General features: G+C 39.9%; 1 protein-coding gene across 5 annotated transcripts in view; it reads right to left on the bottom strand.

Moving 5' to 3' along the window:
* Nucleotides 1-22,506, bottom strand: part of RBM25 (RNA binding motif protein 25) — a 33,723-nt gene extending 11,217 nt beyond the window's left edge. Inside the window, exons 1-10 of one of the 5 annotated variants that reach the window (XM_083839281.1) lie at nt 22,306-22,485; nt 16,591-21,658; nt 15,209-15,329; nt 12,187-12,236; nt 11,002-11,172; nt 9,841-9,898; nt 8,701-8,861; nt 5,388-5,570; nt 3,147-3,200; nt 2,804-2,887 (exon numbers count right to left, since the gene is read on the bottom strand). In XM_083839281.1, coding sequence (XP_083695407.1) covers nt 2,804-2,887; nt 3,147-3,200; nt 5,388-5,570; nt 8,701-8,861; nt 9,841-9,898; nt 11,002-11,172; nt 12,187-12,236; nt 15,209-15,314 — 867 coding nt within the window. In that variant the 5' untranslated portion in view covers nt 15,315-15,329; nt 16,591-21,658; nt 22,306-22,485. Of the gene's footprint in view, nt 1-2,803; nt 2,888-3,146; nt 3,201-5,387; nt 5,571-8,700; nt 8,862-9,840; nt 9,899-11,001; nt 11,173-12,186; nt 12,237-15,208; nt 15,330-16,590; nt 21,659-21,819; nt 21,842-22,305 lie in introns of those variants that run through there. The other 4 variants (XM_083839282.1, XM_083839280.1, XM_083839283.1 and 1 more) reach the window with 4 other exon arrangements.
* Between the last annotated feature and the right edge of the window lie 2,880 nt (nt 22,507-25,386).

Below are 25,386 nucleotides of genomic sequence, written 5' to 3'. Positions count from 1 at the left end.
AAACAGTTCCTATGACCAGAATTCCTATAAGACAATAGAAAATACATCAACAGAATGATAGATAAATCCATCCTTGGAAGCAATTGTTATGTGTTAACTTACAGATGCTGTGCTAGGACATGGACCGCCAACACTGGATTAACCTTGCCTATAAGCTATGTTTCTGGGAGGAAGAGCAAGTACACGGTTCACAAATATACCAAATAACAACCAAATATACCAAATTTCAACCTGACGGATGCCAGAATACCACTTTTTTTGAACAAATATTGAGCAGAATAAACAGGTTTATCCCCTTTGGCTCCACGTTTACCACCACTGAAATGAAATTAAAAACTGGAACAATCATACAGCATTTTCTCTGTTTTTTTTTCTTTTCTTTTAAACAAAGCATTTAAGACAACTTTAAAAAGCAATCTTACCTGATAAGCGTTCTTCTGCCATAGGCACAGGGACCAGAGAACCGACAAAGGATTACAGAAATAAAGCTAATTCACTAGTGATTAATGTATCCAGTGAAACTACACTGCATTGATAAAACAATACAGGCAAACCAATGTTGGATACATTGAAATCACAAAAGGAAAAAGGGACTAAAAATGGTAGGAAATTGGTAGAAAACTGATATGAAAAACAAAACTTAGGTTCTACAAGATACACGGGGCAGAAAACCAATTTGTAAAGGACTGTATTTTACAGGAGCTTTATGGTATTAAACCTCAATACGGTCAGATACTAACCTAGGCTGTCAACTTTTAAAAATACAACTTACCTCAAATTTCAAATACTTTTAAAGAAAAGTTTATATACTGAAGTCGTTGATACTTACAGGTTATCTTAGGTGTTCCAATAGAAATTTCTTTGGTAGAACTCCTGCTTTTTTGCCACTCAAAAACTTTGTGGTGAGAAAAGAATTTCTCAAGAGAGGTTGTTTTTGTTTTACTTTTAAAAAAATATATTTACACATGTGTAAATACACAAAGTGTTCTGAATTAAAATCCATTTTGTAGGCCCGCTTTCTTAAAATCCAATCAAAAAAAATTGTCTACTTTGTAATCAAAATCTGACCTCATCAACTTCTATCAGCCTAAACAAGAGAATCTGAAAGGGTAATGGGATGGGAACGGTATCAGATATATTGAAGTAATGAACAGAAATGAACAGGTAGAAGAATTATAAATCTTACCTTGAGCTCTCTTCAGACTCGTCCGTGCTGTAAATGGACGCCCCCTGCAATGCTGATACCCTGACAGTCTGTGGTTATTGTTTTATAAACTCATACCAAAAACATGCAAAGGTTCACTGTGCTCACTAGCCAGCTGCTAAAGATTCAGCCCCTTTTAAACATATCCAATATACACAATGACTACTTCCAGTTGATTTTTTGATGTTAAGAAACCCCAAAACGCCCCTCCAATAATAAAGATTACAGGCAGTAAAATGCCCAAAAGCTTCTGAAACAACGAAGCATGTTTTGTTGTTGTTTTGGGTTTTTGTTTGCTCGTTTTTGTTAAGCATATAACTTGTTTGTATGTCAATACCAGTGACTTGCCAGGGCTTGGAATTTAACACAATTCTACTGAAGTTTCACCATGAACCAGTGTTGCATTCAATTGCTGAGCTTCTCCAGATGACTTCTTCTAGAATTTTTCCCCACATTTTCATCTCCAACAACTTCAGTCAAGTGAAAAACTGAATATGTATACATCCAACAACGTGTAGTCGCTTGTGTTTACATGGATAAAGTTGCGTGAAAACATGGTACCATCCCCAATGACTGCATGTGGTAAAGCTGAATAACACGGGCATACTTCACCTTGCTGTAGCTTCAATGTTTTCATTAACGTTGATTTAGGGATATTTTGAAATAAAAGCATGTGCTCAAAAGAGGAGCCTGTTGATATTTCCTTACACCAAGGACCATTCCAGTCTCGTTGGGGAAAAATAATACCAACTTTAAGCTAAACATTAAAACAAGAACATTACATGCATATTTTCCTTACTACCTATAAGTGCTATTTTCCATAGCAGAAACATTCACAGATGCAATAGCATTAATGGAAACTTCTGTACGTGGGAACTGAGGTGGGATTTGATATGCACAAACATTTCCAAGCCAGTTACCCCTTTGCATATTTTTCTGAGGGGGCATCCATAAGTATAATAAAAAACAGAAGCTCATACTTACATCCTATTCCATGTTACTTTCCAAGCTGTGAGTTTCATCTTGCATTAGTCACCATATGATCTCTATCATAATGGTGGGGGTCAATGAATAGATTAGCTTTATGGGAATTTACAGTTCTTCCATGCATCTAAAGTTTGGTAAGTCTGGTAACCACTGACCTAGTTTTAATCTTTCCCCCACTCTTAAACTTAGAACTATTAAAATAAAAGACTTAAATTTATTCAAGTTTCAATTCTTCATAAAATCTTGGATTATGTTATAAATCTACCTACAGAAACACACTCAAGTGTATGTCTTATACTGCAGCCCCGTTTAGCCTTTAGTTATAAATATCTTGACTTAATGTATGTGTAGAAACTTAAGTTGCCTTTATTCATGATAAAGTGAGAAGACTGCAAAATAATCAGTAGCAATCAGAAGTCTTAGCATAAAGATGTCAAGGGCCACTTTAACGTGGTATTTGTCTTTTGACTGGTAAAGAACTACATGTATATTAAACCTAATATAAACATCATTTTAAGTGACATTGCAACGTACGACTAAATTTTTATAATAGTGGTTTTTTGGATTTTGAAAAAGCCTAATTTGTATTAAGCGCAAAAACAAGAATACTACCTTGTGTGTGTCTCTGAATTTACTGATCTCTCTTGATATCAGGTCTCTTTTGTCTTCCTCCATTTCTATAGCATTTATATCCTCCTAAAAAACAAGGGGGACAGGAGGAAAAGCATTAAGAGCCATTTGTAAATACATAGGAGAACAAGAGAAAAGCTGAAGGTTAGAAGTTTTCAACCAGTCTTGTAAGAGATAAATAAAGTCCTTCTGCAGTACCAAACCTGACAGTCTGATGTTAATGAGTGAAAAAAAAATAAAATAAAAAAATCAGATGGACAAGAGTCACAAATCTGGCAACTAGCAGTAAACATAGTCATTGTCAAAGCCTACAATGTAAACGAACCTTGGTGATGAGTGGATAAGGTATCAGTGGGGCCACTGGAAATCTGCGGAAAATCTGCGGAAAAATCCACGGAGATTTTTTTTTTTAAAAATAGATTGCACACTACTCTGAAAAACAATGTTTTGTATGTTTGTACTATAAAGCAATATTGTATTGCTGTGATCTTATTTCTTGATTCAACAAAATTACAGAAGAACCTCGCTAATTCTCCCTTCTCTGAACTACCTCAATAGATAGTGAGGTCTCATATTAGGAAGACTTCACTGAATTGTGAAGTACACTAGAGGATATTAGTATGCTATGAGAACATTATAAACAAGACTAAACTACACTTGCCAATATAAACAATCAGGATACTTGTGGTGCATTAAGTCTTGATTTCATTTACTCGCTAATTCGCAAAATTTGGTAAACTGCACCTACTAACTAATAGTGCGAATTAGCGAGGTTCCCCCGTGCTTGAAATAGAAGACCAGATTCCACTCACTCTGTTCCCCACACACATTTTCAACTCCCCCACATCAGTCATGCCTTCATCCAGAAGAACTAACAATAGACTCAGTTGCTAACACCATTGGGAGTCTTCTTCACCCCCAAGCCCTTCAGGGGACAACAGCCCCAAAGCTAGCGAGCTTCTCCACCCCCCTAACATACATATATATGTGCATCCATCTTCCCTTTCCCCCCACCCCACAGTCCTCCTCTTCCTCTCCCCATTACGGCCAAGAGAGCAATGAACTAGGACCATCTCTTCACTCCCACCTCTATCCACACAGGCCAAAGATGGCAACTTTCAAGTTCCTTTTCCTCCTTCCCAATATGGGAGGGATGATGGGGTGTAATTGCAACCCACATTCGCTAAGAGCGTATTTGTCTACTTTACTAGCTCAGATTGGTCAAATTCTACATCACACAGAGCTAGCAGAAACTCTCTCCGTCCCAGTGACATACTCAGCGCTCAGTTCTTTCAAGACTACGATGGCCTCTTACAGTATTTAACTATCTGTCATTATTCATGGCCATATATGTACCCACAGAACAATAAACATTTTAACAATGCTTGTAACAAAAAACACAGCTGATATCATTAGACAGCGACTCATTTGTAAGTTCTCAACCAAGAAAGCATCTTCTCCCAAAGGAAGGGAGAGAAAAGAAAGACAAATTCTCAGCTCAGCACTCCTGTACTTCAGGTTAGCCATAGCTAACAATGCTGTGGGGCAGATATACTCACTCCCTAAGGGAGATACTGCTTCTTGCACCATGCTTAAACCCCATAAGCATTTGAAACTGAATTATTGCCTTCGAATAGGTACTTTGCAGAAGACTTTAGTGAGAAAATATCTCGGTCAAAGAATTTTCCAATCTTTCATATTAGGTGCAAATGGCAAGTGTCAGAGCCCATTTTCCCACGGTTAGAAATTTGGCTGGAAAAGCTAAGTCTGAGTTTGCTCATTCTTACTCCCTCTTCTCCAGAGTTTGTTTTCATCCATAAAAAGGTCATCCACAGAAGCAGGTCTAAACCAGAACATTCATTCCTGCTTAACATTTTTTTTCCGCATTACACAATATAGGAAAACCAGATGATCAAATCCAGCCAAATTGACACATGCGTGTAAAAGTAATTTTGTAAAATAGGAAGATAACAATATGCCTTTCATCCCCGAAGGATCCCTCCAGAGTTTGTGAGGCATACATATATACAGCTAAAGAAGTTCATCCACATCTGGAGAGACAGCTGCAGGCAGTGGGATCAAGGCGCACTACAAGAATGCACACTATAAGCAAAGAGAGGAAGAATTTCATCAAAAACTACCAGAGCAAATCCTTGCCATTACAAAAGTGCCCTGGCATCTTTCAAAGGAAACACAAGGCATGCAGGACCTTTTTACAGTTGTTTTTAAAAGTTCTCATCCAAAAAGCCTACATGCACATACAGTTTAAACTGCACTAAATTCAGCATTTCCACCTTCAGAGGGATGAAAGGTTGATTCAAACCTGCCCAGATTCAAACCTGTCGGTCCAAGAAGTCTAGGTGCTTAGATCCCTAAACCATCCCAAAGGGACAGTGTCTATAACTGACTAGCTTTCAGCATAAAACATGAAACTGCTGCTGACATCAAAGCTTGTTGATTTGTTTTCTCATCAGAAGTTTAGGGTTAAAGTGTTTGCACAAGGTTTGGCCATTATATAAAGGTGAGTTGAAGAAAAATCTGTTTTGTCCAAAATCAAAACACATACGTCCTCCTTCTTTTCCTTTTTCTTCTTCCTGGGGTGAGAGTCAGATTCCTGGGAGGGGGCATTGAGCTCGCTGGAATATTCTCGTATTAAGACTTCAATGGCCCCTTTAATTATCTGATCTCTTCTCTTCGTTTCCTCATCCAGTGCTTCATCATCATCATTTGTGGTCTCTGGTCTGGAGTTCTAAGGAAAAACGGCAAAGTAACAGAAATCAACAAATTAAGAATAATACTAGTTTTATTTCAGAAGTTCACCTTTGGTCATCATTATTTGTTCACCTATAGCATTTACTAAATAAGGACTCTACAAGTAGTTATCAATTGCATTATGTTACCCAGATATTTTCACAAAAGCAGTAACACGGGGACCACAGTTTTACACGTGGAATGACAGCAGAGAACAACTGTAGGATTGCTTACTAAAATAGAACAGACTAAGGAGGAAGACAGGAAAAGAGAGCACACACACAGGCAACGACTATAGTCCAACCCTTGATCAAAAGTTTCTGCCTTGTTTCCTTCAGAACTTAAGTCATTTCAATAGCAGTTCCTCAATGCCTACTACTTAAGCACCATGCAATACAAATGTCTAACTATAACTTTTTAATTGCAAGTTATAAAGGGAGAACTATATTAAAGAAACATTGTTAGAGAAACTATTCCTCCACAGCAAACAATTTTCTTAGTATTGTTGATCAATTACTTCATAGTTCCTCTCATCTTTTTGACCCTTTCCACCTTGTAGCAAGGAAAGGGAACAAACAAGACGTGCATTTCACTAAACATTATCTGAAAGGGTAAAACAGCGATCTGCATACCAAGTAAGGTAACCCACCTCTCAATCCCTTCAACCTTTCAAAAAAAATGGAATCTCACCTGAGAATCCAGCTGGGTATCTTGTCAAGCAACAGGTGGTAGATGGAGTGAGGGGGAGGGAAAGGTCTGATAGAGCAGCAGCTAAGAATGAGGGGAAAGGGAGGGTTCAGCTGGTATTTAAGAGGCTGCCAGGCCAAGGAGGAGCAGGCTGAAAAGAGCTAGAAGGCAGTGACAGGGTGTGGAATTGTAGAGCTCCAAGGAGAAGTGATCACAGGGAGGAATTAATTTGATAAGGGTTTGCTTGGTGTGCTTCTAAGAAATCGCGTTGTAGTATACGTTTATTTCTTTTAAAAAAGATTAAGGAAAAATGTTGCAACTTTTGGATGTGTGGCACCAGGATACTAATGATGGTATGAAAGGAACTACAAGCAGGATGATTAAAATACACATTTATCAAAATTCCTCAGCAATTCACATCCTTTCCTGGCTCCAAATATCTCTTTGGTGGTGATGGTGCTCATCTCACCCTAATTCTACATTTCCTACAATCACCATCCACTGACGTCTTCTGAAAAATACAGCTTCAAAGCCACAAACAGTACCCTCTACTTTATTACATCAGTTGCCCAACAACCCCCAGGAGCTCACAGAAAACAAAGTTCATGAAACATACAAAAAGCTTCACTGGTGCTTTAAGCTTCAGCTGTGAAGCACGGTATTACAAGTGATGCCAACAGGAAAAAGGGAAGCCTACAGCCAAATCAAACCGCTATCTAGAATAACAGCTAATATATTAAGCCATTCAAAATGCATGAAGTTAGTACTCTCCTTTATTGAGGTACTGCATTTAATACCATATCCTAGATACACGGGCAAAAGCACCAAGTGCTTCCAGTCATCGCTATGCCTCTAGCTCTGGCTAAATAAAAGAAAACGGAAGTACATGCGCTCATGCTGTACTTTACACACCACTATAAGCAAGTCTAAGACTTCTAAAAATTGACTTGCTAGTGTGATTAGTATTTTCAGTTTCCTGAACAAGAGCCTCTTCTCACTTTTGTTTTACAGTTGGTAATTATTTTAAGTACCGAATACCTTAATGCATTTAAGGAACTTTAAAATAGTTCCAGAGCAAGCCCAACAACTTGATTGTGATGTGTAATACATTATTTTAGCAAAAATAGATAAAATTCATTTTAACACAAATTTGGCAGTTGACTGCCCACTGCCTGGTAACTACATCTTCTACTGAATGACGTGCTTCTTTCCTTTTCATTAGTTTGTTCCAGAAGATCATCAGCAGAGGAGAAAGAACAAACAACTTCTTTGTGAACTCTGGAAGAGTAACTAATTCTAGCATTTATAAACTTTTAAAGAGTTTCTAAACCAAACTGAAGCAACACAATAAGGTATGGCACATATTACTGAACTTTAGAATGAACTAGAAATTAATTCTAGATATCCAGTAGTAGTTTACAAAGAAGTTCGAATACATTAAGCTTCAGTCATGATCAGCAACGTGCCCTGGCAGCCAAGAGACGGCCATAACCTGGGGTGCATTAAGCACAGTCTAGCTAACCATTCAAAAGAAGCGACTGTCCCACTATGATCAGCATTGGTGCAGCCTTACCTCAAGTACTGTTCACACTTATTCTCTACCATATAGAATAGACATAGAAAATAGTAGAATGTGTACAAAGGATGGTATCAAAGATGATGAACAGACTTGAGGGCATCGCTACGGAGGAGCGGCTGAGGATACTTGGTTTGTTCAGCTTAGAGAAGCGAAGCCCGAGGAGTGACCTCATTGCTGTCTACAACTTTCTCACACGTGGGAGTAAAGAAGGAGGTATGTATCTTTTCTTGCTGGTGACCAGCAAGGGAATGGCTTAAAACTGCATTAGGGAAAGTTCAGATCAGATGCTAGGAAAGGAAGTTCTTCACTGAGAGAGTGGGTAAGGCACTGGAACAGACTCCTCAAGGGAAGTGCTCATGGCCCCCCAAGCCTGTTGGTGTTGAAAAAGCATTTGGACAACACTTGTAGATATATAGTTTAACTCTTAGGTTACCCTGTGCAAAATCAGGAATTGGACTCGATCTTCATGTGTCCCTTCTTACTCAGGGTATTTCATGATTCTATGATTGTAAAAGTTAAATGAAGCTAACTTGTGCACTGACACTCTAAAATCTACACTGCTGTGTAAGTTTACATGGGAGAGATAGAGCTATTTAAAACATATTAACCATGTATGCAGAGTAACTCAAACATTTGTAGTAAACACAGTGAAAGTGTTCAAGAGTGCTGCTGAACTAATAGCTTACACTTCACTGCCTTTCAACTTATCTTTAGACTCATTTATGTGATTCTGGCAAAACCTAAAGTGAATTAACAGCAGAGACAAGAAAGGAAACCAGGAGACCTGCTCACAGTCTGATCTAGCAAGTATGTTACTTTGGCCTCCTGCCAAAATACTACAAATCATACATTATATACGTACCCCATTAGAGGCCTTTTTCTTCGCTTTCCATTCGTCTAGCTGAGCCTTTGTCTTTGCATCAACTTTGACTAGCAGCTTCTTCTCTCCAATCTGGAGGTCATGGAGTAGTCTCAGTGCACGTAGTGTGGATTCTGGTTCTTTGTACTCACAAAATCCAAAGGCTGAAATGAATGATTGAAATGAGAAGCAGAAGCATTAAAACTCTTCAGGTAATTCACTTTACATAAAGAAACAACCCATGTGTTCCGAGTCAATACATTTTGAACACAGGCATTTCTCTATTTAAAACCAGGAATACATATAAAAAACAGTCAGCAAGATAACTCATTGCATTAATCTTTGGTATAATTAATGGCCCAGTGAATAAAATGTAAGCAATGAATACACTATGTTTATATCGCTTTTGACATGACCTCAACTAATGAATGCAATCTATATAAAGACATGTCTCAGGTAAATTTGCAATTGTCTGAGGACCAAGGATGTCAATCAACACTTCATTGTTAAATGAGTATTTCAAACTAGGTTCTTCACAACAAGTACATAAAGTTGTGAGACAAACACCTTACGAGAGCAAAATAAAGAATGATATATGACACAGATGAAGAAAGTTACATCTTAATAAAAAAACAACCTATGGAAGATAATTTTTGTTATTATGCTTCACTGTTAATGTTATTTCCTGTATCCACTAGAGAAAGTTTATGGGAAGAAATAAATCATTTCAATCTGGGGATAGGGAAAGAAGATAAATTTTAAATCAGGAAAACCTCCTTAACAGTATGAATAACACATAGTAATGGAAGAGACAATTACTCTCCAAAAGAGCGAATTTGCAACACTGTTAAGTCCAGACCAGCAAACATCTCTTGGGGATGGTCTATAAACTCTTGAGTCAGTCTCGGAACAGAAAAGTGAACAATGTTAGTCCACCAAATAAACTTTTGCATTCATTTTTCTGTCTTGATTCCACGGACAGAAAATACTAACTCTTTATTAGGAAGCATTTATCAGTTAAGTATTGTATGCAGTACCTTAAAATGTTAAGTATTAGGATAGCAATGCGTCAGACATTTGAAAATCTGTCAAGTAATAAAAACGGTAGTCTGACTAGAGACTTTGAAAAGCATGAACATTTACCTTGAAGTTTTCCGGATGCCCCTTGTACTCTCTTCCAACTCAAAACCAAGCCACATTTCTGCAGTAAAGATAAATTTCATCAAATCATTAAGGTTGAAAAAGACCTCCAAGATCATCTGGTCCAACCAGCCCCCTACCACCAATATCACCCAGTAAACCACGTCCCTAAGCGCCACGTCCAACCTTTCCTTGAACACCCACAGGGACGGTGACGCTACCACCTCCCTGGGCAACCCGTTCCAATGCCTGACTGCTCTTTCTGAGAAGAAATGTCTCAGAATTTCCAACCTAAACCTCCCCTAGCTCAACTTGAAGCCATTCCCTCTAGTCCTATCACTAGTAATCTGCGAGCAGAGGCTGACCCCCAGCACCCCACACCTTCCTTTCAGGTCACTGTACAGAGCAATAAGGTCTGCCCTTAGCCTCCTCTTCTTCAGACTAAGCAACCCCAGCTTCCTCAGCCGCTCCTCATAGGACTTGTGTTCCAGGCCTTTCACCAGCTTCATAGCCCTTCTCTCATAGCCCGTTCCAGGGCCTCAATGTCCTTCTTGTAGTGAGGGGCCCAAAGCTGAACACAGTGCTCGAGGTGCGGCCTCACCAGAGCAGAGTACAGAGGAATGATCACCTTCCTGGTCCTGCTGCCTACACTATTCCTGATACAAGCCAGGATGCCGTTGGCCTTCTTGGCCACCTGGGCACACTGCTGGCTCATGTCCAGGCGAACACTGACCAACACCCCCAGATCTTTTTCCTTTGCCATTATTAAAATTGACTAAATATTTATTTTTAATATTCATTATGTATTAGCACATTTTATTACTGTATTAGATATATTTAATATTTATTAAATATCACCATTTTCAAATATTTATTAAATATTGCTGTTTGAAACACTACAAAACCTTTAATACATTGCAAAGGAAGACAGGTAAAAAAGAATAACCACTACTAAAAATAAGCTACATGTCTACATTCACTGACACATACAACTAAAAAAAGATTTACTCTTCATTAAATTACTGACTTTAAACTCAAACCTAATTGACTGTTATTCCAGTGAGTAGGACCAATTCTGCTTTTAGTTTCAATTTCACTATTTGGGGGTCACAACCTCATTCATTAGCCAGGGATGAAATTTAACAAGCAGCCCACTGTACTTACTGCTAGAAGCTGCCGTATGAGCATGTCCGAAGCCTTCTCAGAAATATTGCCTACAAAAACGGTGGTAGTGGGACCGCTGTTTTCATCATTTTCTTTGTTCTTTAAGCCTGGGTGATCTTTTCTGGCTCCTAAATGTTTTCCAACCATAGACACTGTGGTAGGAACTAATACCTAGAAAGAGGAGAAAAGGGAGTGTGTGTGTTTTTCTGTGTTTAAATCTCTAAAACCAAAAAAATTGAGCAGACGTATTTGAAAAATATTTTTTCATATGAACCTTAGTTAGGCGTATGGAGTGAGACATCAATAAGTAGTTCACACTTTAATACTTCACACAACACAAAGAGAATGCCTTTTTCTGGCAAAGAGACAGAAAAAAGGTGTACCTGAATATGGCTACTCAAAGGCCTCAAGGTGAGCATACAGTAACATTAAGTATTACTTGTTCTACAAATTACTCATTTGCAACATTTGAGTCACCCCAAGTTGAAGCATCTCACCTAACAGTGTACTGTATTCTTAAAAAAACAACAAGCTGCAAATAGAGAAATAACTCTGACTCAAACCTCAAAAGGCTTCAATGGACAAATGACAGGTCTTAAGGCTTTCACGGAGTGAATAAATGCTACTGTTTTAGTCAATAAACAGCTCTTAGCCACTTGCTTTCAGTTAAGGAGCAACCATTTGTGAAATAGACTGTACAGAGCTAGGCACAATCATTTGTTCCATTTTGCTGCACCTCCGCAGCAAAACCCTAAAATTAATCCTAGGATTTAATGTTAAATACGCACTGAGTATCTCTTCTCAAAACCCCTTCAAGCAGCGTCACTTCTACTAAAAGTAATTTTATCAGGAAAGTGAATAATGCATTTGTTCCAGTATTTGTTTGTCTTAAATACACCAATTATCATGAATATATCCTCCTGTAACACATAATGCAAGCTATCCAAAAATTCAGTATTTTGGGGAGATTTCACTTATGCAAAATCATAGGAATGGTAATTCACCTTCACATCGAGAAGTAACCTTCATCTTTAATTAGCATATTAACATAACAGCAGCAATAAAACCTATTTCCTTTCACAGTATGAAATCTGATGAAATAAAACAAAAATACTGTTGGTATCTACTACCTATGAAATTTTTACTCTTCATTTTATTGCCTCTCATCCCTACTGTAATACTTACAGTTGGAGCAGGAGCCATAATGCCCATTGGCACAGGAATCATAGGGGTCCCTGAGAAAGATAAGACATTGATATCAATCAATCTGTTCTGTTGAGATTACTGATGAATACAAATGAACTGATTGCAGGCGTGATTTTCAAACCAGTGAGCAATTTTGGTCACGAGAATTTTAGTGTACTGATTACCAGTCATTCCCCAAGCACTCAAGCACAGTCTGAGCACACTAATGTAACATGAATGTCCTGATCAATTTCAGCATGTTCACATTTGCTCTTCAAATGAATTTCTTTTCAAAGCACATTCAAACCATAGTATTGCTCTAGAAGATAGTTATGTGATGAATGAGGCAGGAAATTCCATAGATAAAAAAACAGCTGAAATCCTATAGATGATAATCATTCCTGACTTGCTCAATTCTGATAGCACAATCAATCCTGCATACAGTTTAGGGCCAAGGTCCCAAAGCATGAAACTTTATAGCATGTCTATTATTTATGAAAAGGCTTAATAAAGTTGCATAGAAAACCTCAATCCAGAAGCACTCTACCTTTTTTAACACTTGACTTGAAATCTTTAAAACTTAATTTAAAACAGTATTTAATCATGTGAAGTCATGCCATATCCTCCTTCCCACTACAACATTCACTGATGGCTTTAAGTACTATAACGTGAGCTAATATTCGGTCATAATAAAGGCTGTTTACCCTTACATGCCAGCTGATAGAAAAAAATAAAATAAAATGTTGGGCATCATCAGGGAAAACACTGACGGTCAGGACTACGGAAGTCATTTTGCTGCTATATAAAAACTCAGTGCACCTGTACCTTGACTAGGGCCTAGAGACCCAACTCTGCAAAGCAAGAAGAGCATGCAGCCTTAGAGAAGACAACTACATAGCTTGAGTTTTGAGGCAGCTGCTTTACAAGGAAAGACTTTACACTGAGACTCTTCAAATGGGGAGGTTTGCAAGGCATGGAACCCGACTGAGGTCTACAAGACCACTGAATGACATCTGCCAAACTCCCACATTAGAATTCAGAGAGACAGGGGGGTTTAAAGACTGACATAAGGAAGTAGCACTTTACACAGTAAATGATGTTTATTGTAATGAAATTCTAGAATCTGATGCAACAGTGGCCAACTGTGGTAACAGTATCAGCAGGCTCAAAACCTTAAAATGCTCAAGAATCATAAGTCCCTAAGAAGAAAAAAGGAAGTGCAGGAGATCACACATCCTTAACATATCAGCTGTGGAAACCACAGTTATATGAGGGAACAGACCTGGAAAGCAGTTAGGTGTAAATGTGCACCCTAAAAATCATCATCTATTCCCATTGCCCAGACAAAACATCAGGCTATATGGACTGCTGATCTGACCCTACAGAGCATTTCTTACATGTAAGATATAAAACTCAAATTAATTTTTAATGGTATCTGATTAATCTTCAGAAATGATAGGAGATACCAGAATCACCAGAATTTTTATTTTAACAGCCATATTTTTAAGCAAAGCAAAACACTTTTCCTAACTTAATTCTTACACAAGCAGACTGTTCTAGCCAAAATTCTTCAATAAAAAAAATTAGGCTGGATAACTGGAACATGTTTTTTGCCAAACAGCTAGGTAAAGATAATATTTAAACCAGTAAAATTGTGATCTTATAACATGGAGTAACTTCAAAATAGACTTTCAAAAGGTCATTGTGGCGTTTTCAAATCTATTCACACACTTGGGCTGAGAAATGAGAGATCCTTATCAAAGTGCCATATTATCTCTACATGTAAGCAAATCATATTTCTAGTGTGCAGAGAAAAATTATGTTCTCTCCTAACACCAGGCTCCTCCAATCCACCGTCTATTTGGATTACTAATACTAAAACAAGACTATTTTTATAAAAAGTCAAACAGTGGGAGCACAAAAAGATCTTTGTTGTACATGTTAAGAACTGAGTGTTCAGAGCAGAAATTTGTATCAGGCATTTTAAAATTTTCTTCAGAAAGGTATTTTAAAAATTATCTAGTGCTTTTCACAGAAGTCTACATAAATCATAACTAGTAAAGATCATAGGTAGAGATAACATCTCATGGATCCTGGCGGAGGGAGGGAAAAGTGAACCCACAAGTAAGGCTTAGCATGATGAATGGATGCGCACAAACCATTTCTGAGTTCAGCTATCTGGTGTTTGAAAGCCTTTATTGTCTACAAAATACTTGTGCACAACACAGCTCATGACCATACAGCCAGAAATTTTCTGCAGCCCTTAATTTAAGATGAATTTTAAAGGGGTAATTCTCTCAAGTATTCCTCTCTCCCACTCCCTCTGTCATCTCCTGCCTCCAGTCACTTTCAATCCTGGCAATATACAGAAAAAAAGGTGGTTCCAGACTGACAAATTAAAGTCTCAACACAAAAACAGAGGCTAAGCTTAAAGATGAAGAAAGGAAAAAAAGAAGGTGGAATTAGTTTTGGGAAGATTAGAAAGAATGAGAAAAATAAGTTAGCAAGACACGTGGAGTAAAGCATGTAAAAAGTAGAATGAAAGAAAGTGGGATGAGATGGACTTAAAAAAAAAAAAAGAGAAAACAACGTGAAAAGTTGGAGCTTCTCCAAAAGCTGCTCCTCTATTTTCACACAACACATTCTCAGTGCAGACAAGTCTTTTCAAAGGCTATTACAATGTTTATTTGAAAGGAATTAAAACCTGTCTAGTGTCAAAGCACTGGCTATTAAAATACCTCAGATTAACAAAATCACTACATAGGTTCAGTCTTGAAAGAAAGGACAAAAAATCCGGTGTTGTCTCTAATGGTTTGATTTCTGGTCAGAAGTAACCAGCTATTGGCGGACCAAACAGTTTGTTCACATGAATTCCTGCATGGGTGCACTAGAAACTCAATTGCAATGTACATGGATCAGTGTTACTAAAATACGTTAATACCCAGTAACTTTTACAAATAACACTACTTAGAATAATGAGGAATTGCTTTCTACAACAGTTTGATGTACTAACATAACTTACCAGGGGGTACAGGTGGGGGAAAGCCAGGGAACTGTGGAGGTGGAATCCCAGGGGGAAGTGTTGGGATTCCCATAGGAGGGCGATTCAAATGAGGTGGAAAAGACATTCTTACAGTTGTAATCTGTCAAAAAAAATAGAAAAGGAAAACTGCATTAGTCAATTCCCAAACACATTATTACAAAAGGGGTGCAAATTACAGGTATCTATGACTTTAAAACTTTATATGGACATTCAACTACAAATTAAAACTGTCTTTATTTCCTCTTTCCCCAGCTGATCATTAAGTTTCCTCCATAGTAAATCTTCCCTCACAATGAAAAAATAGTACTTCTATAAAAGTGTTTCAGAAGGAACTTAAAAAAACAGAAGTATACCTGACTCTTCATACCAATATTTTACAAAGAATGTGAATTAAACAGCGTTTGATAGTTGGCAGTTTCTTTAAAATGAAGCGGGGTTTTTTTCCAGTATCTGGAAACAGAACTATTTAATTTTGGTAACTTTTTTTCAATAAAGTAGCTTTCCAGAACAAGAAGTGATTACACACAATCTAACTGTGGAACAATTTGAGGGAAAGAACTGGGACATCCTCATGCTCAGCACCGGCAGGAATTGTGGACCGTAACACAGACATGGGGGAAAGCCCCAGACTCCAGCACAGAGACAGTTAAACACTCAGAAGAGGGTTCTCTGATCTATTTTTAACATCCCAGTTCACACACCTTCTAGAGCTCAAATTAGATGATAGCCCATGAGCTAAGGGTCAATATGCTATCACAGAGTAAGAGCTGTTTTAACGTAATTTGCTGCTCAAATGGGTATTGTTATGTAGATATTACTGACCCTGTAACAGACACTGCCTCGTAAGATTCAAGATCACTCTTAACAAAATTAACATTCTTGCTTCCAGTATTTTTTCAGCAACCTTACACAGTCATGTCTTCAAAAAAGGTTGGCCCTCAGTTCTAAAGAGGAAATGGAGCGCTGGTTACCAATACATGCATGTAATTGGTCACACCCAGCTTCAATCTTTGCAGTTAGGCTTGTGAAAACACACTAAATTACTCAGTAGTAACTTGGCATGCCTGTTATTTCCTCGCAAGCACATAGGTACATTCATCCTGCAGACATGAAGCACGAGAGGAACTTCAAACGCGCTGGTTTATGCAGATACAAATCACAATGAGTATCAGAGAGTAACGAGAGCCCAGTTAGCCTGCTGTGCAGACATGTTCCCTTCTCAGAGGACCGTACAGTACCACAGGTTGCGGCGCAGTCTGCATCTTCACTGCAGCTGTTTTCCAAACATGCAACCACAAGTCAAAACCAAGGCCTTGAGTACAAGAATTATTACGAATAAAATTCTAACAACTAAAACAGACCTGTAGACTGGATGATGCATGCCCTGGTTTCCTGGCACCGAGCACAACTGGAACAGGAAATAAGCTTTGCTGGAGAGAGATGTGCCTTCCTTATATGTGCAACAGCAAGTAGGTAATGACAGTCTTAAACACTAGAGCTAAGAGCTAGTATCGGTCCTGTGCTGTAATGGTAGATGCATTTGAAAGAGTTCAAAAATTATAATGAATCATGCACAAAACTTTATTCCCATGGAGTGGGGAAACAACTGAGATAAATGCATACAGCAGACTAGAGAGGATGAAAGGGAAGCCCCTATGTATTTGGTAATATCTCTGAACTCCAGAAATCACATATTCAAGTGTAACAACGGATACATGATCCTATAGCATAATTCACCCAAAGACATATTTACAATTACATCAGTTACAAGAGGTTCATGATGACTGCATTCATTAATTGGGCCCAAAGAGCATCATCATCTCACCAGGAGAAGAGAGAAACACTCCTGGGACACAGGGTCACAAGGACACAAGGTCCACCCCACCAGCTTAGGTTGGTGGTAGACACAAGAGAGCAAATGCAAGCTTTCCTCCAACAGTTCAATAAAGATTTTATACAATACAACAAACGGAAAGCCTTTTTGTATTTTATAAACACTATCTCCTTATTGTCATCCTTGACTTTTTAAAATGAATAGGCAAGCAAAAGTAGCAAAGGTGTACTGCCAAAAGCTTTGATTTGGAGGAACGTTGTTAATAGACTCTTTGCACTACATGCGCGTCAGCAGATGTTCCTCTAGAATCCGAAGCTTGGGTGGTACAGAAGAGACCAGGACTCCCTGACCTACCTCTGTACCACTACTCCAAACCATTTCAACAGCAACAAAAACCAAACCAGCCAAGGGTCCCAGGAAAGATCAGGATCTATAAGTCTCCCAGAATCAGGAATCTATAATCTATAAGTCTCTCAGCCCTTACATATATTGCACGCTGGTAGCTAACAAAACAAAATTCAAAGCAGTTTAGGGACAGGATGTCACAATTAACCTGTGGTACAATTAACTCTGAGAAGGTTCCAGCGGGGCTACAGCAGCATTACACAATCTGAGGTCCACAAGACATTAAAGAGTGAGCTGTAAAACAAAAAAGAACTGGGGAAGTAATTTTCCAGGCTGCCAGTAGGTGCAGTCCCTCCTCTTGCTCTCAGAAGCACTTCATCTGAGACACCATTTTGGGGAAGCTTAAAGAAAAAAAAAAAAGGACTAAGAAGTGAAACAGTTCCTTGAATTAGAAAGTGTTGAAACGTACTGAAGTTTTTTTTAATTGAAAAAAATTAGCAGTCAAGTAATCCTTACTGCATAAAAGTAACAAGGCAGTTTGTAAGAAGAGATCAAATTTAGTCTTTGTCTTTCAGTCAGATGGAAACATATTGTTAACTGCAGAGCTTCAACAACTTTTTTTTTTCACTTGAAGCACTCATTTTTTCTTCCATGCTTGTACAGTTATTTGCAAAACAGCTAGAAAGCTGCTCTGCTGCTGACTTAATCTTGCATGAACCAGTACTAGTACCTCTGCTGTCTGTGACACTGAAGATCGACAGTACAGAAAGCCTTGGTCTCTTTCCTGCTATTGTAACTACAAGTGTGAAACCAACAGAGAAAACAGTTTAGTCCCGTTTCCGTTACGAAAACTTTGAGAATCGGTGGGAGCCCAACAAACTGCTCAATGGAGAAGTGAAGAGATCCAGATGAGAGAGGAAGATGCCTCCAGTTCCTTGCAGTAGCCAAGGTGCTGCAACAAAGGAAACCAAATAGCAATTTTTGCTGTCAACAGCTGGAGAATGAGAAAAGTACATGTTCTTCCAGCACCCAGAAGGGTCTCAAATTTATAAGCAATTACAAACCAGGCACTGAATATGGGAAGTTAAGAGATTCTAAGCTGGGTCCATGGAAAATACTCTTGTAGAAATCTCAGAAACAGCTTCTAATTTCTCTACAGACTGTCTTATAACCCCACGAGTTCAACTCAGTGATCGTTGCCTGATGTATGCACTGTGGTCTCAGCATTGTATGCAGTGATCTTCAAATTTCCCCAAAATATTCAAATGTGCAAGTAAGGACCTAAAGTCCTGAAATGTTTTAAAATTCTCCTTTGATTTACATAATTATTCCCTCCCAAAGTCAGATGTATAACGCAGCTATCAAGAATGCTGCTTAACTAGCAGCAGTTTAAGGGAGGCATTCATTTGTATGACTTTAACAGTGACCACAAAAATACAGGTATAAGAAAAACAGTGAGCATCTAGCCCGACACTATTGAAAACACTGAAAAAATGGCATCTACAAAACCCAAATGACGGCCTTGCGTCAGACTGGAAGTGCAGTCACTTTCGTGTCTGTCAGCAAGCTGCAGCAGGTCTGTTAAGTCTGACAGAGCTGAGAGCCCGATGCCCACACTACACATCTTGAGGAGGTGAACTCCGGAGGTCCAAATGCCCATTTACAGGTAAGGAGGGAAATGTTCAGTGTGTTTTCACCTGAAGGGAATCCAATTCATCCACTGCAGCAGTACAACTGATGTGAAATAGTTTCCTGAGCAGGGATGACTGCGAGACTTGCTTCAGCTGCACAGTCCTGATCTGAACTAATACAGTACCGGAGGCACACACTTTATTACCCTTGGACAATTTTTATAAGCTGCAGATTAACAATGCTATGGATAGCAAAACTTTTAAGCTTACTCTAAGCAGACCCAGCTCAAATCCTGCCCAAGCTATTAACTAGAGCTGTGCTTGTCTAGCACTTGCTTTAATATTTCAAGTTCAGTTTTGGCCTAGGAGGAGTTCGGTTGCTTTCATTTACTGCTCTTCCAAGTTAATAAGTGCTGGTGGAACCAAACGTCAAGCAGAATCGACTGCACCCACCTTACCCTCATGGCTCTAAGGTTTGGCAAATTCCACTGAGACTTATTAAATCTGACTCAGTGCTATCCCCCCGGGCCTGAGCTCTGTGCACCAGCCGCGTGCTAGCTCTGACACCAAACTCAACAAGTGTCCGGGGCAGGCCTGAGAACAGCAGGACCCCAGTGCCTGGAACCACCACAGCTCAGAAGTGCCATGAAACAACAGTCACTGTTGTTCAGACACCACGGTCCCATGTATCTGAATGATCTCTGACTCCTACAATTCCCCATAAGAGGGGAATTCCCCCTATACGAGAAGACAGTTTGGCATGACTGCACTGGAACCACCATTTTTATAAGCTATACCATAGCATTCTTTCACAGCCTACTTTTGATTTACTCTTTTTTTTTAAATTAAAGGTATGAAAAGATAAGTTATACAGAACACTAGTTACCAGTGACTTTTAATAAAGTAACGTATTTCAAACTGACAGTTGTACCACCTACTCAGAGCAGCATCCTACGAGCCACAGAATTAATCTCCTTAGTATTTATAACTGTGTTTACAAATTATAACATTTATTTAAAAAACTGCAAAATGTTTTAACGATTTCCAAAACATTCACGTTCCCCATGAAACAGTGACAATATTTACTGTTGAAGTATTATTAACTAACCAAAGTTAAGATTAATGCAGAAATCCTGAAGGATTAATGCATAAACTGAATGCATTTTAGGGACAAATATATGTAGTATCATAGCAGCAACTGCATGACTGACCTAGCTTGATTTCAGTTTGTCTGAAATCAACTCACCTACATTTCCTAATAACATTCTTTTGCACCACAAGAAAATCGCTACACTTACTCTAGACAGTTGTACAAAGTAGCTACACAGGCTAGTCCCTCAAATCAGGGAGCACTAAGCAAAAAATGTTTAAAAATTAACTAAAATGTAGCTTTGACTATAATCTTACTCCTTAGATGAGTACAAAACAAGTAACAAAATCCATGCCTCTTGTGAGGAGGTAACATCATGTTATTTAGTAGCACCCCAGTTAAAGAGATGTTACACTAAGACATTTGATGAAGAAGATTTGATTGTCCACGTTACTATGTTTCACTGAAACTTCCCTACAGAAAAACCTGCACACTTAAAAAATAATGCTAATGTTTCTAATGCTTTTTAAGGATGAGAGTATTCCATATTACTAGTCTTATGAGGCTTTTGCATTTGGTTAGAATGTCTAGTGCTCGCTCTTTGTTGCTGCCTAGGTATAATTGCCTCTAATTCATGACAAATTATTTTGTATTTTGTGTCAAGACAGGTGCAGCTGAGCAACACAAACATTTTCAGAAACAACTGGAGAAAACATCTGCAAAAACCCAACCTACTGAAGCCATTCCTGTCACATAGGGTTTTTACCTCAGTCTCCATATGGTGTATGGAGTTTTAAGCCACTCCACTATAAAACTAACCCTACAGTTAGTCACCCCTTGGAGATACTGCCTACATTACTGCATCTCACAAGGAGATACACAGATCCCTAGAAGTCTCTTTTACTTCAAGCCAATAGATCCCCTACATGAAAATTTTATGCAAAATATAAAGCCCTACAGTTTTCTCCAAAATGGCCTGCAAGCTAAGCAAGGCATCTGTAGAAAACAACAGCCACGTGGAGAGAAAAAGTTATAGATTTTTGTAAAGATGTTTCTGAACAAAACTAGTACATGTTTAAGCCTGTTTTTTTTAGACAATCTAGAAAGCTCACTAACTGCTATCCAGTAAGTTGCATCCCAAACTATTAAAATATAGCAACTAAAAAGCAACTTCCTTATCCAAACCAAAGCCTCTGCCTGAAAACTCCTTATCTAGGGCTCTACTAAACTTGTACCAAGACTTCAAGATCTTTGATTTTGTTCCTAATTCTGTGCCCATGTAAAGCCCTAGTCAGTCAAATAAGAGGCTTTCCACCCTAACTTTGCTATTGCCTCTTCTCAAAACACAAACAAGGCTGTGGCATTACAAAATTTAAGTTAATGTCCAGAGACAGAAGTGAGAAATGCGAAGCACTACCTACGATGCAACTCCTTCATGGGCAATGTATGACTGCCAAGTGCTTCCTTGTTCTAGTCTGTTCTGGACCACCTTCTGTAAATGCTGATGCAATACTTGGAGCAGTGCTTTCCTACCCCGATAAAAAAAAAAAAAATCGGTAAGTAAACATTTTAACCAGAATAGAACGAACTATACAACTTCTAGGCTGTAGTTTCTGTAAGCCTATGTAAGACCTGCTACAAAAGAAAAAAAAAAAAGCTAGTTGCGATCGCAATGCTCGCTGGTCTGTACCTAAAGTGAAAAATAAAATCCAGCGAAACTATTTTCCTTCGGGCAGACAGAAGTCTTGGGCTATAAAGGAAAAAAAGACACCGTGAGAAAGCCACGCCAACGCGAATCACGCCGACTGCTGAGCGCAAGCTGCCCCCTCACACGTGTTTCGGGACGAGCGCCCCGCAGCACGCCAAGGCCGCCCAGCAGCCGGTAAGCGGCCGGGCAGCGACACACAAAACCCCACCGAGGCGGCGGCCGGGGGACAGCAGCGGGCGCTCCCCGGGGCTGCCGGGCGGCGGAGGAAGCGGGAGGCCCCCGCGAGCGCCTCCCCGAGGCCGCCCGGCCCCCCCCGCCCCACGCCACCTCCCCGCCGGGCCGGGCCCCGAGAGCGAGGCCTCGGCGGAGCGGCGCGGCCTCCTCCCCTCAGCGGGCGGCCCGGGCGCCGCGCCGCGCCTCGCCGCGCCTCACCTCCCCGCCCGCTCTCGCCGCCCCTCAGCCGCTCACCGTCGCTCGCTGCAGGCCGGGAGCCGCGTCCGGAGCGCCGCCGCGGCCCGTCCGGGGAGCGCGGGCCGGGGATGCGCCGGGGGGAGGCCGCCGGGGGCCGCGCGGGGAGGCCCCGAGGCGCCGCTAGGCCGCGAACGCGCCGCGCCGAGCCGAGCCGCCGCCGCGCTGCGCGGGGTCACGTGATCCGCCCCTTCCGCCAGCGGCCCGGCGTGCACCGCGCCGCCTCACCATAGAGACGGCAGGGCCAGAGCGCCCCCCCAGCTCCCGCGCCCGGACAATAAGGCGCCAGGCCATAGAGCGGCGGCTAGAAGGGCAGCGTGAGGCAACAGGAGTGTGGGCGGCCGCCATCTTTGGTGGGGGCAGCACGGGGTTCCGCCATCTTGAGGTCAGGTGCTGGCGGCGGGGGCCGGAGGCTGGAGCAGCGCCTCGGCTCTTCTCTTCTCGCTGCCGGCCGCCGGCTGCCCCCGCCGCCATTTCGCAGCTCCGCCGGGCCCTGGTGGCTGTGCCCGAGCTGTGACGGGGTAGGTGCAGGCCCCGGCCCGGTGGAGAGCACGCCGGCTGCGTTAAAACAGGCTGCTCCTCGGGGGGGAGCGGGGCTCTGGGTGTGCTGCTGCTGGGCAAGTGTCAAGGGCCTGAAAAGCTCAAACAAAAAGCAGTCAGTAGGTATAAAGGTATGTGGGAGACTGTAAGGATTTACAGAACAAAAAGAGGAAGCGCTAGTGCTCTAGGCAGCCACATCCTCAGTTTAAAAAAGAAAAAAAGTGTGCTGTATAGAAACTGGGTCTAGGCATGGTCTATGGCTGGTAGTTTCCCTGATCTACTTTCAGCATTTAGATTACATTAAAAGAAAATATTTAAAATGTATGAGTTCCCCTCCCCATATGTACAGGTTACGTATGAGAGAGTAATTGTAGTTGCCACAACGATGGGAAGCAGTTGCAATTGGAATGAGGAAGTAGCTGTGAGTGGAAGAAAGGTGGTCTTGCAGATGATTGCAATGGAGACCACAACGTGAACATACGTGAACAAAGCTGTTTAGAACATTTTGGATCAGCTAGGGGAAGAAAATCTCGTTATCTATGCCACACTTTCCAATGTTTACATACACTGTATAAAGAAAAACGCTCAAAGGATTGCAGTCTAATGGCAAACAATCCCTGCCACCTGTATTGGAAAGAAAAACATTCAAATTAAACACTGTTGACTTCTCCATACAAAGAAGATGAAATCTACCTATCTGAATTCGTATATGTTACTGAACAGTCAACAAGTGAGCTGGAACTGAGGTCCTTTTCATCACCTTGCTGTACAACATGCTGATGTGCAAGGGTTTTCTAGTAGTAGCAGATTTAGGGAGTACTTGAAGATCGAATGCAATTCCTTCTGCTTTAAGAAACAGTATCTTTGTTCTATTAATTGCAATTCATTCCATACACCCTGCATTATTCCCTTCAGTTAATACAAATTTAGTAACTACAGTACTAGTAGTAGGTGGCATCCCTGCCCATGGCAGGGTTTTGGAACTAGATGATCTTAAGGTCCCTTCCAACCTGAGCCATTCTATTATTCTATAATACTGACTACTATTAATTGTTCAAATAATTTATAAATCTTTATACCTATATAGATAAAAATGGCACTCATTTTGCAGCTTTGAGGAAAAACAAGGAAAAGGCAAAAGAAAAATCTTCTGAGTTTTCTGTTCCTTTGCAATTCTCTCAGCTTGAAACTATTACCTGCTTGAAAAAAGAAATGTGACATCTAGAGTCACTAATATTGTGGTAACTAGTCCTTTTATTTACAGGAAAAATCACTAATGCTTTCCTGATGTAACTTCATCTGGTTTTGTTTAGCCAAAGAGACCATTTTGCATTTATTCTCCTTATACAAATCTTGAACTTTAGCTTCTAATATCCTTCCTAATCAAGGAGGAATAACATCAGAAACATCCAGTGAAAGTAGTTACTTCCACATCTCTACTCCATCTGCTGTTGAATTTTAGAATTAACTACCCCTGAACCTATCTGTGCTTTCTTTTTACTCTTCAGTTATGAAACTGAGATGCTACTTTTCAGTCATTGATCCCAGTTAACCTGATTTAGTTACTTGCTGTTGTCTCCGAAGTTTCATGCTCAAGTCAGTCAAGAAAAGTCCAGTCTGTGGCCTTTAAAATTAAGCCCAATATTTTGAGGCATTTTTTGTGTCTGCAAATTTTTCTGCATTTCAAGTGTGAGAAATCATTCCAAACAGGCTAGGCAGAATCTTAGGGTACAAAGGTCAGATTGTTTCTCGAGTGTGCAACATTTTAAATGTTTTATGGGTGGAACAGAATTCTGGTCCACAGCTCTACTTCCTGTAGTTTTCCTGATCTACTTCCAGCATTTAGACATTAAAAGACCGTTAAAAATGTGCAAAGTAACTTTGTATAACTTCTTACTTTTTGTAGTATTGTAAATAAATGTAGCCCTTCAAACGTACTTTCCTTAATACTGCCTAATAATTACATTTTGTCTTCTCTTCCTTGTGCCACTTAATCTCTCCATCTCTCACATTACCAGTCTCAATACAGACACTTTGAGGAAGATCCCTTAGATGCCAAACTCTCATTGATTTGATTCCTTGGCTCCCCATGAATAGCACTGTGAGATTTAAAAGTTTCTACTTCCTGTGTATTGATTATATGCGCTATCTAGAAATTTTTCACTATGGACATTTGGCTCACAACAGTTTATTCTTCCAGACATCAGTTTATTTAATCTTTTTGATTACTCTTATCTGCAAAGCACTGAATAAAAATACATCATTGTAACAGTATGATTGGGAATAGGGAAGACGGCCACCATGCCAATCTTCAGTCATTCACATCACTAAACTGCACAGAAGAGAAATAGATAAACCGTATATATGCCTAGCTACACAAAAATACATAGTAGAATCTAGTAGAATAAAAATACTTCAGCAATACACTTGAATTCTGACAGGGCCTTGGCTATTCCTAGTGTTAGAAACTTAAGGAGTCCTTCTTTTTTTGTGGTAGTTGGACCTGCTGACTTAGTTTTGTGAAATGTGGGTACTTCACCT

Source organism: Anser anser (genome assembly GCF_964211835.1).
Source record: "Anser anser genome assembly, chromosome: 5".
In the NCBI taxonomy this organism is placed as follows: domain Eukaryota; kingdom Metazoa; phylum Chordata; class Aves; order Anseriformes; family Anatidae; genus Anser; species Anser anser.
This window is presented reverse-complemented; position numbering and strand designations above follow the sequence as displayed.